This window comes from Merops nubicus, unplaced genomic scaffold (assembly GCF_000691845.1).
Source record: "Merops nubicus isolate BGI_N331 unplaced genomic scaffold, ASM69184v1 scaffold13812, whole genome shotgun sequence".
In the NCBI taxonomy this organism is placed as follows: domain Eukaryota; kingdom Metazoa; phylum Chordata; class Aves; order Coraciiformes; family Meropidae; genus Merops; species Merops nubicus.
The window spans coordinates 1-16,570 of NW_008591680.1; the positions used below are offsets into that span (position 1 = coordinate 1).

The 16,570-nt window shown below is 39.9% G+C and overlaps 1 protein-coding gene across 1 annotated transcript in view; it reads left to right on the forward strand.

Annotated features, from left to right (window-relative positions):
* Positions 1-160: 160 nt before the first annotated feature.
* The window catches only part of LOC103782578 (general transcription factor II-I-like), a gene marked incomplete at its 5' end in the record, with an annotated part of 22,415 nt that continues 6,005 nt past the window's right edge, over positions 161-16,570 (forward strand). Inside the window, 16 exons of the mRNA XM_008950348.1 lie at positions 161-344; positions 1,669-1,727; positions 3,955-4,026; positions 4,809-4,992; positions 5,665-5,723; positions 7,782-7,853; positions 8,325-8,508; positions 9,028-9,086; positions 9,755-9,835; positions 10,389-10,484; positions 12,072-12,137; positions 12,964-13,147; positions 13,737-13,789; positions 14,510-14,620; positions 15,395-15,478; positions 16,235-16,418. Of these exons, the coding sequence (XP_008948596.1) occupies positions 161-344; positions 1,669-1,727; positions 3,955-4,026; positions 4,809-4,992; positions 5,665-5,723; positions 7,782-7,853; positions 8,325-8,508; positions 9,028-9,086; positions 9,755-9,835; positions 10,389-10,484; positions 12,072-12,137; positions 12,964-13,147; positions 13,737-13,789; positions 14,510-14,620; positions 15,395-15,478; positions 16,235-16,418 (1,732 nt within the window). The remainder of the gene's footprint in view (positions 345-1,668; positions 1,728-3,954; positions 4,027-4,808; positions 4,993-5,664; positions 5,724-7,781; positions 7,854-8,324; positions 8,509-9,027; positions 9,087-9,754; positions 9,836-10,388; positions 10,485-12,071; positions 12,138-12,963; positions 13,148-13,736; positions 13,790-14,509; positions 14,621-15,394; positions 15,479-16,234; positions 16,419-16,570) is intronic.

Below are 16,570 nucleotides of genomic sequence, written 5' to 3' on the forward strand. Positions count from 1 at the left end.
AAAAAACTAAACCCCCCAAATGTGAATGCTTGCATGTGTAACTGTGCTGAGGGGGTGACTGCACGCCTGCTAATCTGTCTGCTTTCCAGAGTGACACCAAACAGGTCATCTGAGCCAAGCCACAGCCACTCTCATGGATTTCTTCTCTTTTCCCTTCAAGCTCAAGCTATAAAAGCCAAAGGTCCAGTGTCTATCCCATACCCACTCTTCCAGTCCCACGTGGATGACTTGTACGTGGAGGGGCTGCCAGAAGGGATCCCCTTCAGGCGGCCGTCCACCTACGGCATCCCCCGCCTGGAGCGGATCCTGCTGGCCAAGGAGCGCATCCGCTTCGTCATTAAAAAGTAAGGACTCCCCCTGGCCTTTGGCCCTCTGCTCCTGCTCCTCTGCTGCTTCATCTTCATGAACCTCCACACTGATTTCTCCCGACGTATTCTGCAGTACTGATGAGTAATTTTTAGCTGGCGTTGGCTCTGATAAGTTGAGCTTATCAGGGCGCCACAGTGGTGGCTCAGATCTGCACAGATCTCTTCAGTAGTGTGGGCTCCTTGTCCTGGGCAGACCTCTTTGTGCTGTTTTATTCTCTGTGGCTGTCGTACAAGTTGAAAGCCACTGACTTGGGGATATTTTATGCTGTCTGAGGCCAAAATAGCTACTGGTTCCTGTGATTTAGTTGGATGCCTGTCTTTGGTGTGTGTGGAGGTAGGTCAGGATCTATGGATGCCAAGTGCTGGATCTCAGAGCTGCTAGTGGGTCTTCAAATATTTACTTTCTGTAAAGCACCGTGTTTTTTGGTGCTTCACTTCAGTCAGATGTGATGTTTCCAACCACAGATGGGCATTTACATCCTAAATGAAGCTTCTGAATAACAGCTGGTGTTTTACTGTTGTTCAGTGGTGTAGGATTTAAGCCAAGAGTTCTTGTGGGTAGGAATCTGCTGATGGCCATGGTCGAGCTCAGAACTGGTGGTGGTGACAGCCCATGCTGCCTTCAGCATGGCTGCTGGTTTCCCAAATTTGAGAGGTCTACGTTCAGTTTCTGTCATCCTAATGCTTGCAGGCAACCAGAAGAGAGAGAGAAGTGTAGATCTACCTTTTGTCTCTCTTAAAATCAGACACTATGCATAGATTTTAATCTTCATGCAGTTCTAGCACCTCCTCTTGTCAAATTTGTCTTGGTTATTAACAGTAATTAATTGATGCTGTTAATCACTTTTGCAATGTGTGGTAACCAGGGCAGCTCAAAATGGAGCTCTGTGAGAAGTATCAAAATTTTAAATTCTGTTGATCTAATATATACTTCTAATATAAATAGATGTATTTGGGAATCAGAAATGTCTGTTTTGAGATGTTCATTTTTAAAGGTTAATTTTTTGATTTGGATCTGTTCCTGATGAAGTGTGTCTCAGAGATAATTTTCATGTAATCTGGATGCCACCATTAAATGCTAGAGCTCAGGATATGGGTATTGGGCATGAAAACTGGTTTTGCCAGCAGGGTCCCAGCCAGCTCTTATAATACTTTGGTGTTAATTGGAATTTAATGTTGAGGATTGTGCTGTTTTTTTGATTATTTTTTTTTCTGATTCTTCAGTGGTAACTTGAGGCTGTAACTGCTGGTTTATCAGAGTGTCTGTCACTGGCTGAAGCACATATCTTAAATCTTTTAGGCATGAACTTTTGAATTCCACACGAGAAGATGTTCCACTGGATAAACCAGGTGCAGGAGGTAGGTCTTCAGTGTGTGAGCTGGGCAAGTGCAGCCTGCTTCCCTGTTTGCCAGTGGCCACACTTTGCTTTGACTCATAACACACTGCACATTGGTTTGGATTGTCTTCAGCTACAAAGTGACAGCAGTTTTCCCACTGGCTATCCAGGGCAGTGTGGCTAACAGTCTATCAGCTGATTTGATTCAGTTGCCCAGAAGGAAAATCAAGGATTTAAGTGTTAGACTGCTGAGATACAGACAAAAGGCAGTAGTGCCCATAGCTGGTAGAGTTCACTGGGTAGGGAACTGTCCGTGTCATGGAGTAATATATGGTATCTCCCAAAATTAGGTTAACTGAAACAAGGCTACAAAGTAGATTTTTATTAAAACTGTGCCCTTGAACTCATTTCCTCTCAAGCTGGAAGAAGAAGGTTTAGGATTGGGAAAAAAAAAAAACAGGTTTTGAAAGAATTGTCTTTGCATGGGCACTAGTTGGTAAATTATTTTCCTGGACTTGTTTTTTCTCTTCCATTGTATTCTACTGTCTCTTGGGCTTCAGGGTGGTTTTTGTAATTGTCCAATCAAGCCAAGTGTTGAAAGCTTGTGTGCCTGGGCCAATGGTAGCTAACAAATTGCTCTCAGCCTCCAGTGCTAACTGGCAACCTCAGCCTGGTTGAACTGTGAGTTTTTAGGAATACCAGAGAAATCCTTAATTCAGACACAAGAGTGTCAGTAGTAGCATCTGCACTACTGCAGCATCACTGTGTTGTGTTATATACTCACAGTCTTCCATTGTAAAAAGTGTATCAAAGACTGTACTTAAACATTAAGGATCTAAATTAGGCAAAGAAATTGCCATAAGGATGTCACTGTAGCGTGTGTAGGGTTGAAACTTTTCTTTCACTGTAAGTTGAACTATTGTCTTGAGTCTTAATAATCTACTGCTCCTTTGAGCACCAAATTTGACTACAAAAATATTAGGTAGGCTAATGACTGAATCTTAAACTTAACTGCACTCTTATGTGGGTTTTTTAGTCCTTTTCTCTGTTGTTTTTGTTGTATTTAATACGGGTATGCTGAGTATGAAGACAAAGCAGGTGCATTACATAGCCCATAAACCCCCTGTAGCTGAGAAAACCAGTGGTAACCCATTTTTCTGGCAGTGTTAGGAACAGTCACTCTATGTTCTTGTCTTCACTGACTCGTGATGATGGTATGTTCATGCCAGACCTCTGTGTTATCTTTCTGAGAAGAGGACGTGTGTGAAAGCTATTGGTAACATCTCAGGGAACACAGCTCAGAAGACAGCAGCTGCCTGAGCCTCCTTTCCCTCAGTTTTTTCTCCCTGTTTGAATTCCTTCTTTCTCACCATCTCCTCTGCAGATGGTTATGGAGCAGAAGCTGTTGCTGGTGCATGCTGACTAGACCCCCAGCATTGGCAGCTGTCTGGTATCTTGTTCAAGAGTGATGAGCCAGTGATGAGCCTCCACTTGCTGGTCACAAAGTCTTATTCAGAAGAAAAAGGGATTTATGTGACATATGCTTTGATCCCTGTCACCCAGCACTTAAGGGACAGACAGGTTCTTCTAGAGATCCCTGGCAGAGTGATGGTGGCCCTAAATTGTCATTACAATTAGAGCTTTATATTTTAACAGGATATTATAATTAGTATAGCATATAATTTCTGGTTGGTATGGGGCAGGACTTCTATAGGCAGCATCAATGTAGCACAATTTATAAGTAGCATGATACAGAATTTATAATACAACTCAACCTGTGGTTTCTGATCACCCAGAGCCTCTGCAGGTTGAGTCAGACCTTAACACAGGACTTGCTGGATCAATATAATAATAATCCAGACTAAAAATGATATAAAAGAAGACTAGTCACTTGATCCTCAGATGAAGCAGAGGATGGTGGAGGTGTCCTGGCCACTGGTGGGGCTTGAACTCCAAATCTGTGTGTATATCAGCCAATGAGCAAAGATGTCCAAGGGATGGAATAATGGAAAAACTGTCTTTAATCCTATTTTATTGACCAGGATATTCTAATTTACAATTTACACCTGGTGGGTGCTGGGTCTAAAATTTTCCTAGTTCAAAGTTGAACCTATGCTTCTTCCAAGTAGTATTTTCTGGATTACCTGAAAATGCAGGATGGTTCTACATGCTATAAAACAAACAACTGAAAATACAACCAAAATAATTAGGAAATATTGTTTTTTCCTCTGTATAATTCTCAAATACAGTGAAAGAGGAGTGGTATGCCAGAATCACCAAACTGAGAAAGACAGTAGATCAACTCTTCTGTAAAAAGTTTGGTGAGTATAGTATTGTTTTATTTGAGTTTGGTTTATGGCTTTTTATTTCCTGAAGGTTGCTTTCATTCTTGCCTTTGAATGTCTACATGAATGAGACCTTTGATCAGATTTTTCAAATTTTTAAAATTCTGGCAGTTGAGTGAGAAAGAATTTATTAATCTACTGCTTCTTCAACAAGGTATAGTTAAAATGATAAGTCTTCTATGTACAGCTTTTCTAATTGCTCTCAATCCCTTCCTTTTAGGAGCTTTTTCTTTGATGGTGAATAAAAGAAGAATTTACTTATTTATATCCATTACCTTATCATTAAAATTAATATTAGAACATTCCTGGGTGAATTTTTCTCTTCTCTCCAACACAGAAAAAAAGTAGCCAGCTTCATAAGAACCAGAATAAAATGTTGTGTGATGCTCTGTGACAGATGAAAAACTTGGGGTAGAAGCCCCAGTGAGGAACCCAGTCATCTTCAGTCTAGCCTTGTCACTGCCCAACAGCAGCATGGTACAGCATGAGGTTTAGATGTGCTGAGATTTGGACTCTGCTGGGTTTAGATATCCTACACTGTCCCAGGTTCCAAGGTCAGGACTGCAACAGCCTGAAGAACTGGTAGCTTAGCTAGCAGTTCATGAACATTGATGGCCAAACTGTCCAGTCACTGGATTTATTTTGTTCTAACAGCTGAATCAGGACTGCAACAGCCTGAAGAAGTGGTAGCTTAGCTAGTATTTTGTGAACATTGATGGCCAAACTGTCCAGTTACTGGATTTATTTTGTTCTAACAGCTGAGGCCCTGGGGAGCACTGAGCCTAAAGCTGTTCCATACCCGAAATTTGAGGCCCATCCTACTGAGCTCTGTGTTGAAGGGCTGCCAGAGAGCATCCCCTTTAGGAACCCCTCCTGGTATGGCATCCCTCGCCTGGAAAAAATAATTCAAGCAGGCAACAGAATAAAATTTGTGATCAAAAGGTAAGAGTTTGTTATAATGCTTGAATGTGTTTGTTTTATTTTAAGAGGCCAAATAAATAGGCTTTATTTAATCAAGCGCTTGGTTTCATTAAATCAAGTTAAAGTAGACAGATAAAATATTCTGCTTTGTGAAGTTTTGCAATCTAGACAGGTCTTCCAAAATACCTTTGTACCTATTCACAAAGTGTGAAATACATAATAGAAAAATCCAGACTTTTAAATTCATAGAATCACAGAATTGTTTTGGTTGGAAGAGACCTTTGAGGTCATCAAGTCCAACTGTTCCCCCAGCACTGCCAGGTCCCCACTGCCCCGTGTCCCTCACACCACATCTCCACAGCTTGGAAACCCCTCCAGGGGTGAGGACTCCACCACTGCCCTGGGCAGCCTGGCACAGCCCTGGATAGCCATTTTGGGGAAGACATTTTTCCTAATATCTGACCTAATAAACCTTCCCTGGGGCAACTTGAGGCTATTTCCTCTTTTCTATCACTTTGTTCCTTTGGAGAAGAGCCTGACCCCCACCTGGCTCCAGGCTCCTGTCAGGGAGTTGTTGAGGGTGAGAAGGTCTCCCCTGAGCCTCCTTCCCCCCAGGCTAAAAGTTGTGTGATGCTAAGTAGTAGTGTTTGATTTCTGTCAAGACTGGGCAGATGATGTGTTCTCTGGTTGCAGGCCAGAACTGCTGACTGTCACTGCACCTGAAGTTATTCAACCCAAGTCCAACACCCCAGGTAAGACAGGTGCTGTCTCCAGGTAGGATGTGGTGGGGAAACACATTTGAACCAATGCAACATATTTCAAGAAGTAATCCTTCAGTGATGAGGGTGCTGATGTGCTCCTCATGAGGTCTGCAAGGAATAAATTGATCATTATGAACACAGATGACTTCTGGGTTGTGGTGCAGCCCAGCTGACTTTGAGGAACTACAGCAGTTCAGCTTCCCAGCCTGGGAGAACTGGAGCTAGTCCTGGCCTGACTCAAAGCCCTGCAGCCCCTTAGCATTTCACAGCTGGCTGTGGTGGGGTTGTCCAGACCTCTTTGGGTAAGGAGTTGAAATGAATTCATGGAAGTATGAAGTGCCTTTAACACAGGAGAAGAATTAGGTTGGGTTTTATTCCTGAATGCTCTGAATTGGAGTTCCTTGCTACAGAAGCATACAATTCAGGTCTCATTAGGTTTTTTAGGAGTATGAACCTACTTGTAGAAGTAACACAAACTGAGATCCAGGGCTTCCTAGGTTCTTCCCACCACACATTTCACTGGATAAACAAACCACAGCTTTAGGAAATAATTACACAGAGTTTGCTGCAGGAAAAAGAAACAAACCAAAAAAATATGGTTTGGTGATCGTGTACTCAGTAGTGATCTTCTGTCATCACATTGTGTTGTGGATTTTGTTTGGATTTTAGGAGAAGACTCATATTCAGCAAGAGGGTAGCTCAGTCACAAAGACTGTTCAGTGTGGAGCAGAATGAAAAGGCAGCATTGATTTTTTTAAAATTATTATTTTATTTTATTTGTTTTGTTGCCAAAACCCCAACTGTCATCAAATTTGACAATATAACTGACAAGTTGACAAAGAAATAATAACAGCAGGTGCCAGGGACAGCAGTAAAAAAACAACTGCTAAAATGCACCTTCTGGAAGAACTGACATGTGGTGCTCAGGATTCTTAAAACTCAGACAGTTTGAATGCTCAGCATAACATTTCTTTTTGGTACTAGGTACTGTCATTTTTCAGTAGCTCACAGGTGAGTCTGGTGTTACCAGTGCCCACCCATCTTACCAGGGTCCAGGTCTGGATGTCAGGCTGGCAAACACACCAAATGTCCTCTTAGACAAAACCATTTTCCCAGACAAAGGATGATCTTACTGCAGATGCAAACTTTATGTTAATAAAGAATATTAGACTTTATGTTAAAGCAAATTCTGTTGCAGAGTAGTAATCCTGTGCCCTCAACAGATAGTCTGGAAACAACATTTTTTAGTCAAATTCCTTTGCCAGTGAGACTACAGCATGTGCATAAGTATAAAACCACATGCAATTGTGTTAAAATACTTGTGAAATCTACCAAATAAATAGGCCAGACTGCAAAAAATATTAGTGCCTCTTGCCTTGAAAAATGTAAAACCTAGAGATAAACAAGGACAGGTAATTTATTAGTCAAAAATATTATTCAGAAGCAAAAAAAAAAAAATCTGTATAGTTTTCTTCATGCATGGTTTCCCCAACTCTGAATGGTTTTAGCTCAATAGCAGTTAATTGTTATTTGGGGCTTGTGATGAAAAGTAATTAATTGTGCTGCTTGTCCCAAAAGAATTTCTTTTTACTGCTGCAAGTGTCCTGTGCTTTCCTCTCTACCTCAGCTACAAATTGTCTGCTCTGGCTAAAGCTCCTGTAATTGCCTTTTATTTACAATACAGAACAGGACTAGAGATTTTATTTTTTTTTTTTTTAAGCAAAATGTTTAGCAAAGCACTCTTTAAATCCTCATCTGCTGTTCTAAAGAGTGTTATTCTTATGCACTATGATTAATTAATTCCAACTTTGCAAGAGCCACTAGAATAATTGCTTCCTGCAGCTAAAGGCTGTGAAGAACAAGTTCCACCACTTGGACCAATGCTTGAAATTCATAGCTACATTCAAACAGATTTTCTGTTATTTACAGGGAATTAAGTGTGTCATTTAAGTTCCATTAATAATCATTACTCCTTGTCCACTCAGATGTGATTGTGTTGAAAGAAATGTGTTCTGTTTATCTTTAAATGACACCATTTCTGGTTTCCAGGGAAAGAAGATTGGAATGTCAGGATCACAAAGCTAAGAAAGCAAGTAGAAGAGATATTTAATACAAAGTTTGGTGAGTTAATTGTTAAATGAATTGTTTAAGAATGCTGCTGCATTTTAAAACACAGCTGTGAAAAGAGTTTTCTACTTTACTGTAGTTATTTGAACATCAGAAACGTACCAGGACAGATATGGAAATCTTGACTCCTCTTACCTACTTCTTACAGCCTCTTCCATATATATAACTGAGAGAAATGATTTTATAACAACATCCTAGGCCATAATTTTTCCAGTTGTGTGACAAGAAATGATGATACGTGCACAAAAAGCTGTGCATCATTTTTTAGATGAAAAAAAGAAAATATTAGGCACTGCAGGCTTAGGTGTTTTCTGTAACAAGACAGACCCAAGTCCCTGTTTGCAATTTTCTACAGAAAATAATAGAAAATCTATTTAAATATTTCAGTGAGAGCTTCTTAAAATCACTTGAGATAAAACCCCACCCATTCGAGTGTGTAAACTGTGATTCCATCTTTATTTTCAGCCCAAGCTCTGGGGCTTTCAGAGGCAGTGAAAGTTCCTTACCCTGTGTTTGAGTCCAACCCTGAGCACCTGTACGTCGAAGGCTTGCCAGAGGGAATCCCCTTCAGGAGCCCCACCTGGTTTGGAATCCCACGCCTGGAAAGAATTGTCCGTGGCAGTGGCAAAATCAGATTTGTTGTTAAAAAGTACGTTTGGAATTCGTTGCTTTAATGCCTGATTTTTAACTGACTTGCTTTTCTTCCCAGCAGCTTTAGGCTTTAAATGCTAATGGAATGGGGTCCATGAAACATAAAGAGAACTTTGCAGGTGTCTTTTATCTCATAAAGGATATACCTTCCTTATTAAACTGATATAGATGTAGGGATTGCATGTTTCATGCACCAAGGATCTAGGTGAAAAAATGGCCTTGGACCTGGAAACTTTTTGCCTCCTTTTATTTTTTTTCTTCCTTATTTTCTCTATTTTTTTTTTCTTGAAATAAACCCAGAAGAAAATTACAAAGCAGAAAATGTAGCTTTATATTTTCTAACTTTTTGTGGCTGTAGTAGATGGAGAGTCACCCATGCTTCCAGCAGAATTTTATTGTAGAGTTAATCTTATATAAATTTGAACTCAGCTAAATTCCAGGAAATTGATAACATTTTGCTGTATTGTTTTTTTCTTGCTTGTGTAATTGATTGGATTGTGTTCTGTTCAACTTGTAGGCCTGAGCTTGTAACTTCCTATTTGCCTGCAGGACTGGCTAGTAAAATAAACACTGAAGGTAAACAATTCAGTATTATTTGCTGTCATTAATTCATAAATACTTCCTGCTTCCCTAGTAGACTGAGATCTTTGTGGTTGAAAAACTTGGGTCTTGCAAACAAAAGGCATATTTAAGGTGTTCTAGCACAGTAGCATCTGAATCTGCTGTTATTAGAAAAAGTTACTCCAAACATAAATTCATCTACATTTTAAAAAAATTTATTCCAATGTAAAAAATTGAATTTACCCAATTTCAACAACTTTCATTTTGCTGTTAATGGCCTAAACCACATTTAGGTTACAGCTGTGAACTGAAGTAAATAAAATCAAGGTTTGTAAGAAAAGAATAAAAAAGAAAGAAAAAAAAATATAAAATTTTCAGAAGTTAGTAATTTTATTTACATAATAAATACCAGAGCTGTCCCTCACCCTTAGAAACAATGAAATCTTCTGTTCTGAATTAGTAGAGAGAAACTTTAGGTGTGATACCTGCCTTTTTCAAGAGTGCTATACCTAATTTTTAAGGCTGTGCCACTGTATAGTTCAGATTTTACTTTCCCTAGTACAGACACAAGGGATTCTTCAGTCTGCTGGGAGTTTCCAAATGCAGCTGCTCTGTCAGTAGCTGTGCAGGACACACGTTGCAGAGGGTCTGTGCATTACACCTTGTGTTATATTGACTTCCAGCAATGAGCCCAAAGAGTTCAAAAAGGTCACAAAGTCCTGCAGGCAATTCAGAGGTCCCAGAGATTGGAGTTACTGTAGAAGGTATGGAAGAAATCTCATCAAATCTTCTCGTGTTGTTCTTCTGTTCTTCTCAAGTTTTCTGTTCTTCTCAGTTTTCCTAGGCTGTGATTAACTACCACATGCACCTTATGTGGCAAACTCGGGTTCATTTCAGGGCTCCAGATACACTTTAATGTAGAAACAGTTTTCATTTTTGTTCCTGAATAATACTGGATTCTGTGCAGATGATGGTTATGTAAAATAATGGAGTCTGACAGCTTGCTTGAGCCTTTTATTTGGCTTGTTTGGGCCTATTCCAAGCAGAGATGGGGGAACTGATGGAGTCCTGAGCAGAAGAGTAACAGATGTGATCAGTAGTATCAAATGCTTAAATACAGCTCTAGAAGAACTTCTTAAGGGTTCTTTTTTTATTCAACTCTTGATTTAGTAGTTAACGTTTTCTCTAGTAATCGTTTGATGTCTTGTTCTTTTCATATTGCTTATTATTTATTCATATGTATCTTCATATTGTTTATTTATTTTAATATCCAGCTTGCTTCTGCTTCTGCATGTAGATATGTAACCAGTTTTACAGGTCCTAATAAACCACAAGCAGCAGATGTTCGAACTAATCCTCAAACCAATGGGGCCAATGTGAACATCAAGCCACGAGGAAGAGAGTTTTCTTTTGGTAAATGTTGTGGGAACTGGCACACGTGCTGTCTGTTCATGTTGGTACTGAAAGTCCTGGTGATTACTTATCAGAGATATTTTGAATTTGTTTTATTTTATTTAATGCACGACTGAAGTTCTTGTTTTCATGTACACTCAGTTCTTCATGTAGGATAATCTGCACTGGAGAAATCCTGGAGGATATATGAAGAGTGTTGTACAAATGCAGCAGAGTTCCTTTAAATCTTATTAATTTCGGTTCAGAATCAGTCCCTTTAGACTTTTGCTGCTTTATTTCCCAGGCCTGTGAAGGACTTGCCAGGTGCACAGGTCCACAGAGTGCATAAACTCAGCTGAGATCTGATACTGTGCATAACCTTACGTGCTCTACACACGTGAGATACTGAGCACTGTGCAGAGATGCCCGAGAGCTTGGTAGGAGTTGAACTAACATTAGTAAGCCATGATCTCTCTATCAGATCTGATTTTGCAAGATTTGCCGTTACAGATCTCTCCAGTTCTGGAAAATCAGGAAAGGAAAAACCAGGCAGGACTGGAAGCTGTGTAGTTGTGTTGGTGAGCATTGGACCAGAGCATTTTACCTGTGGAGGACCAGCCCTGTCTGTGCAGTGAAGCTTAGAGGTCTTTACACTGAAATCAGGGTCAATTTGCACCCCTGATAAAATTCCTCAGAGTCAAATAAAGTAAATTACTGTATTTAGAGTAACTGTGAGCAGTTCCCAAGTCTCATGATACCTTTTTTCCAGCATATTTACATTCTGAGTTATTTGCTTATATTTCTATAGAAGTTGGTTATTTGCTTTATTGCATTTGTCCCCCATGCTTTCTCCATATGGTCATAAAACATGAAATAAAGGAATTCTTTATTCCTACTGGGCCAGTTTAGAGGGAATATAAGATACTGGCATGGTATGACTGCTCTTTATGGCATGGCCAACATTCATGTTCAGAATGCTGTCCAGTTTTCTTGGACTTGCTTGTAACTGTTAGACTGAGGCTGCTTTTTTTTTAAAGAAGTCTACAACTTTTTTAAACTCTCAGCTGAATTTCCAGTTTCACAGACAAGCTATGGATCAAGTCTTACAGCCACAAGTAGGATGGTTTAGGAGTTGCTGCTGAAGGCTGTCAGAAGCAAAGTGCCTAGCTAGGTAGACATTTAACCTTCCTGAAGCTGAAGCTAGTGTGTAGTCCTTGAGAGAGAGGTGTGTGTTTCAGGGCTGTGTCACTGAGCCTGTCAGGAACTTTCTGCCACTATTTCAGGTGCTGGGTCAGATGAGTAAATTTTCTGCTGCCTGATGCTGTAAATTTGGCTCACTCTTGGGTTAATTTCAGTTTTAATCCTTGTTTTATCTAGTAGCAGTATCTTTTAAAGCTTTAGCAAAAGGAGAACTCATGTGGGTCTGGGTTTGGAGAGCAGCAGAATGTGTCGGTGCTGTTTGCAGAGTGAAAGCTGGTTTGTGCATTTTGCTGTCACAGTAAATTGGTTATCAAGCATAATAATTTATTAAACAGCTATTAAAATATTCATCAAGCCCTGATTCACTGTGTGAGTGTTGACTTAATTCTTCTGATTTCCTTCTGGCAGAGGCGTGGAACGCCAAAATCACCGACTTGAAGCAGAAAGTCGAAAATCTGTTTAATGAAAAATGTGGTGAGTTGATTTTCTTTTTTACTGAAATATCTTTCTTGGGAACGTGCAGTTAGACACAGGAGAGATACGTTCACATGTTTATTCCATAGGTCCTGCAGTCCTTGTGTACTCTAGGCAGTTTCTCCTTTGAGTTCATCCGTGCGTAGGTTGCTTTCAATTCTGTGTCATTTTTCCACTAGTTATTTTATTTGGGTTTGGAAATGGAGAAGTTGTGGTTGGATTACTACTTCTTTCATGACCCAGAGACGTAGTGACTCCACATCCTGGCACATCTTTTTAAGCTTTCTTGACTCTGCTTATGAATGGGACTTTGTATGACTTCAGCCTCTGCATGACTTGATGTGTTATGGCTGGTATCTGGTGGGATGTTCTCCATCCTATCCCAGCACTTCTAGTGCAGGCTGTTTGGAAGCTGTTGACTTCTGGAAGTTATGACTTCTCATTACTCTTTGGAGTGTGGTTTTTGGAACAAGAGCACTAATCTCACCTGCCCCTGGTGCTGTTCTCTAGCAGAGACCGAGTGCATTGCCTGTAACAAAGTGGAGTGGTCTTGTATGCAGACCAAGCCAGGGGCATCAGTTGGCTGCAACTCATCAATTTTGAGCTGCAAATTGTGATCAGATTTACTGCAACAGAATGGGTTATGTTTGAGGCTGTTCATTTTCTTCCTGCCTACTCATAGCTGTCACCAAAAAAGGCAAAGGCTCCTGGTCCCACCTAATCCAGTCTGTATGTGCCAGCTAGTATATATATACATATATATAAATACTTTTTATTTACCCAAAAGGGATGTAGCTGGTAGCTTATTGTCTCTCTTGCCTTTCAGGGGAAGCTCTGGGGCTGACAGAACCAGTGAAGGTACCATTTGCACTCTTTGAATCCTTCCCTGAGGTTTTCTATGTGGAAGGGCTACCCGAGGGGGTGCCATTCCGACGACCTTCCACTTTTGGGATTCCAAGACTAGAGAAGATCCTGAGAAACAAATCCAAGATAAAATTCATTATTAAGAAGTAAGACTTTCAGATGTGTTTCATAATCTATTCTATGAGAATTGATATGTAGACCAAAAATTGAAATTGTGGTGACAAGTTGCTAAATTATTCTACAAAGTACACACTGGAATATTTTTAGTAAATGAGGAAATGCTCAGAAAGCCCTTATAGAGGTGGAGCAAGATCCACAGTGATCTCTTTCTTCTGAAAGAGACTCCAAAACCTGTTTTGAGAGAAAGAGCAAGTCCAGACTTCTTGGCCCATTTCAGTCTAACATTGCTGGTATAGTTCCTACTGCATGAAGTGCTTGTGGGTTACTCATAAAACTTGCTGGCAGTGTACTAAGAGCTGAGAAGCAGAGATTCATGTACTGGGGGTTGTAAATTGATTTTTCTTGTCTAGAATAGTTTAGATACCCATGTGCCAGGTTAGAAACAGTGCCAAGAGAAGTTGTGGAGCCTCTCAGCTGTTGCATTCTTGGCTGTCTGGCTGAGAGAGCCTCACTTACTTCCTGTCTTTAATAAACTAATATTAGAAAATTGTATTTTCTTCAGTGCTGATTAATGTAATTTTATTGTTGCACTTGAAACTTTCAATCTCTTTGCAGGCCTGAGATGCTGGAGGCAGCTGTTAAGGAAATTTCTGCTAGAAGTCCCCAAAGTGAGTTTTGTAGCTGCTTAACATTACAGATAAGTCTCTTTCAAGGATTTAATACAAATCAGGAGAGCTGCATGGTGTTAATGAATTCCTGAAAGAATCATTTTGCATTGTGGGTGGTTTGCTTGTTTTTAAGGTGGGAAAAGCACTTACCAGTGACCATTTAAATACAGTTTTAGCAAGGGAGTATGAAATTTTGTAAGTTCTTCACAATAATCATGCCTCTGATACATTCTTGACTATCTCTTATCCAAATGTAATCAGTAATGTATGAGTCCCAGAAGTAACTCAGGTCTAGAGATAAATGGTGTGCCCTTAATACACAGGTCATCTACCACAAGTAGACCTGTAACAGATTTCTTCTGTGAATGCAGACAGTGAACATATGGATCAGGGGGTGTTACTGAATTAGCTGCAACTGCTAGGATTCATTTGCTGTTAATAAAAATACCAAAATATATGCTCCACATACTCTTCATTTTATTAATCCTTTTAGAAAATGAAGTAGGTAAAGATTAACATCTTTAATCTGGTTCTTTCTGCTCCTGGGTTAGGAAGACAGAGTAGTGTTTCCCTTCAATAAGTGTCTCAGTGGAAGCTGCTCCCATTTTGTAAGTGGAACTGGGTCTGCTTTGAAAAACTCTGCAATATTTTCTTTATACAGGACACAGAAGATTTTGAGCTCTTTGTGAATGTTTTTTAATTGAAATCTTTTCCTTTTAGGGAAAATTAATTCATCTAACACAGCCAATACAGCAAGCACCACAACAAACACAGCGGTGAGCACGGCTGCTGGTGTTGAAGATCTGAACATCATTCAAGTCACTATCCCTGGTGTGTGTACTGCACCTTCTGGGCTCCCATCCTGCTTCCTGTGCTGAGATTCTTCACTCCATTTGCTTAGTCTGCTGCAGTTTATTCCAACAGTCAGGCTGGTTCACTGAGATACAAGTGCAGTCAACAAAGAGCATAATTGAGCATTCTGGTTTTGCCAGGATGTTAAATGTTTTCTAACACACATGAATATCTGTTCAGTGGCATCTCTGGAATATTCTTGGTCCAGGCCCTAGTTAAGAAGTATCTATATTTTTCCCTTTTCCCCTCATGCAGTAAATTAAATATTGATTTGTCATTTTCTTGGCAACTTCAAGAGTTCAGTACTTGGGCTGAATTAAATAACCATGCAGCCTGGACTGCTTTGTCTGAACCCTGATTACCTCCTCAGGCATGTGTTGGGTATTTCAGAGACTTAACATGACATGCTGTGGCTGTATATTGACTGATCACTTTGCTTTTACCTTTCCCCACTATTCTATGTACTATAAGAATATAAATTATAATGTGTGGGTTTAGATTATGTTTACAAAATCATCTCTAGACAGTAAATCTAATGTTGGTTATGTAAATACTTGGAGTTTTTTCACAGATTTCTCTTAGCAGCCATCTGGGTTGGAGTATTTGTACAGTTCTGTGTTACTGCTCAAACTAGGAACAAAGACAGGGCCTGTTGTGAAGCACTCAGGTGTAGCTGCTTGGGGGAAACTTGCAGTGATGAACAAGCTTCAGGGGGAAAAAAAATTCTGATGTTCTTCCCATAATTTCTTCCAGATGATGAAAGTGAGCGACTGTCAAAAGTAGAAAAGGCCAGACACCTGAGAGAGCAAGTGAATGATCTTTTTAGCCGGAAATTTGGTAATTGCTTCTTCCTCCCTGCTGTTATAGAGGTGGAAATGCAGTTCATGTTCACACTAAAGTTACTGAATATCACATGGAGTGAGACATGTAATCATTACAATGAACCAGTTTGAGAATTGTGTAGGAATGTTGTGCTTTGACTTGAAAAAGAATCTTTTCTAAGTGATGTAGGTTGGTTGGTGTTTTAAACAAAAAAATCCTGTGGATTTCTTTATGGGGGGTGTGTCCCCCCTGTCTTCCTCTTCTTTTGTTGGCAGATTCTTCTTAGGGCTTCGTAATCTAGAGTAATTACTAAGTAATTTTCAAAAATGCTATTTAACCTTTTTCTGCTCTATAGTTTTCCTTTTTTCTTTGTATTTGCACTGTAGAGCATAAGGACCTGAGTTTCTCTGTCTGAACTTCCTTCACTAGGGCTGTGTTGGGTTGCATTTTGTGGCATTGCAGGGGAAGCTTTGCTTTCCTTCATGTAACTGTTCTATGGCTTTCCTTAGCAAAACAGAATCTGGATTCTTTATATGCAGAGCTCTCAGAGCTGGAGTTGTAACTAATGCTCTTGTAGTGATGCTTATGAGAGTAAACCAAAACATTTATTTCTAACACTGTAATGATTTCATTGTCAAGGGAATTTTCATAGTTTGGGGTCTGATAGAAAGCTTAGGTTTTCATTTAGTTTCTTAATCATCCTAAGACTTTTTTTTTCAATGTAATCATAAATATGTAGACTTAAAAATGAACATGGCCTCTCTCCCTTAGGTGAAGCCATTGGTGTGAATTTCCCTGTGAAAGTCCCATACAGGAAAATCACCATCAACCCTGGCTGTGTGGTGGTGGATGGGATGCCTCCTGGCGTGGCATTCAAAGCTCCCAGTTACCTGGAGATCAGCTCCATGAGGAGGATTTTGGAATCTGCAGAGTTTATCAAATTTACTGTCATTAGGTATGTAGTTGCCATTGGTTAGATTGTACAGATGTTGTGAGGACAGCCCTGTGGCTTGAATAAATTGAGATTTGAAAGGATAGTAGTTGCAGTGCAGTTATGTTAAGAAGCCAGAGTTAAGGTAAGCTCATGGATAAATGTGTTTCCCTACA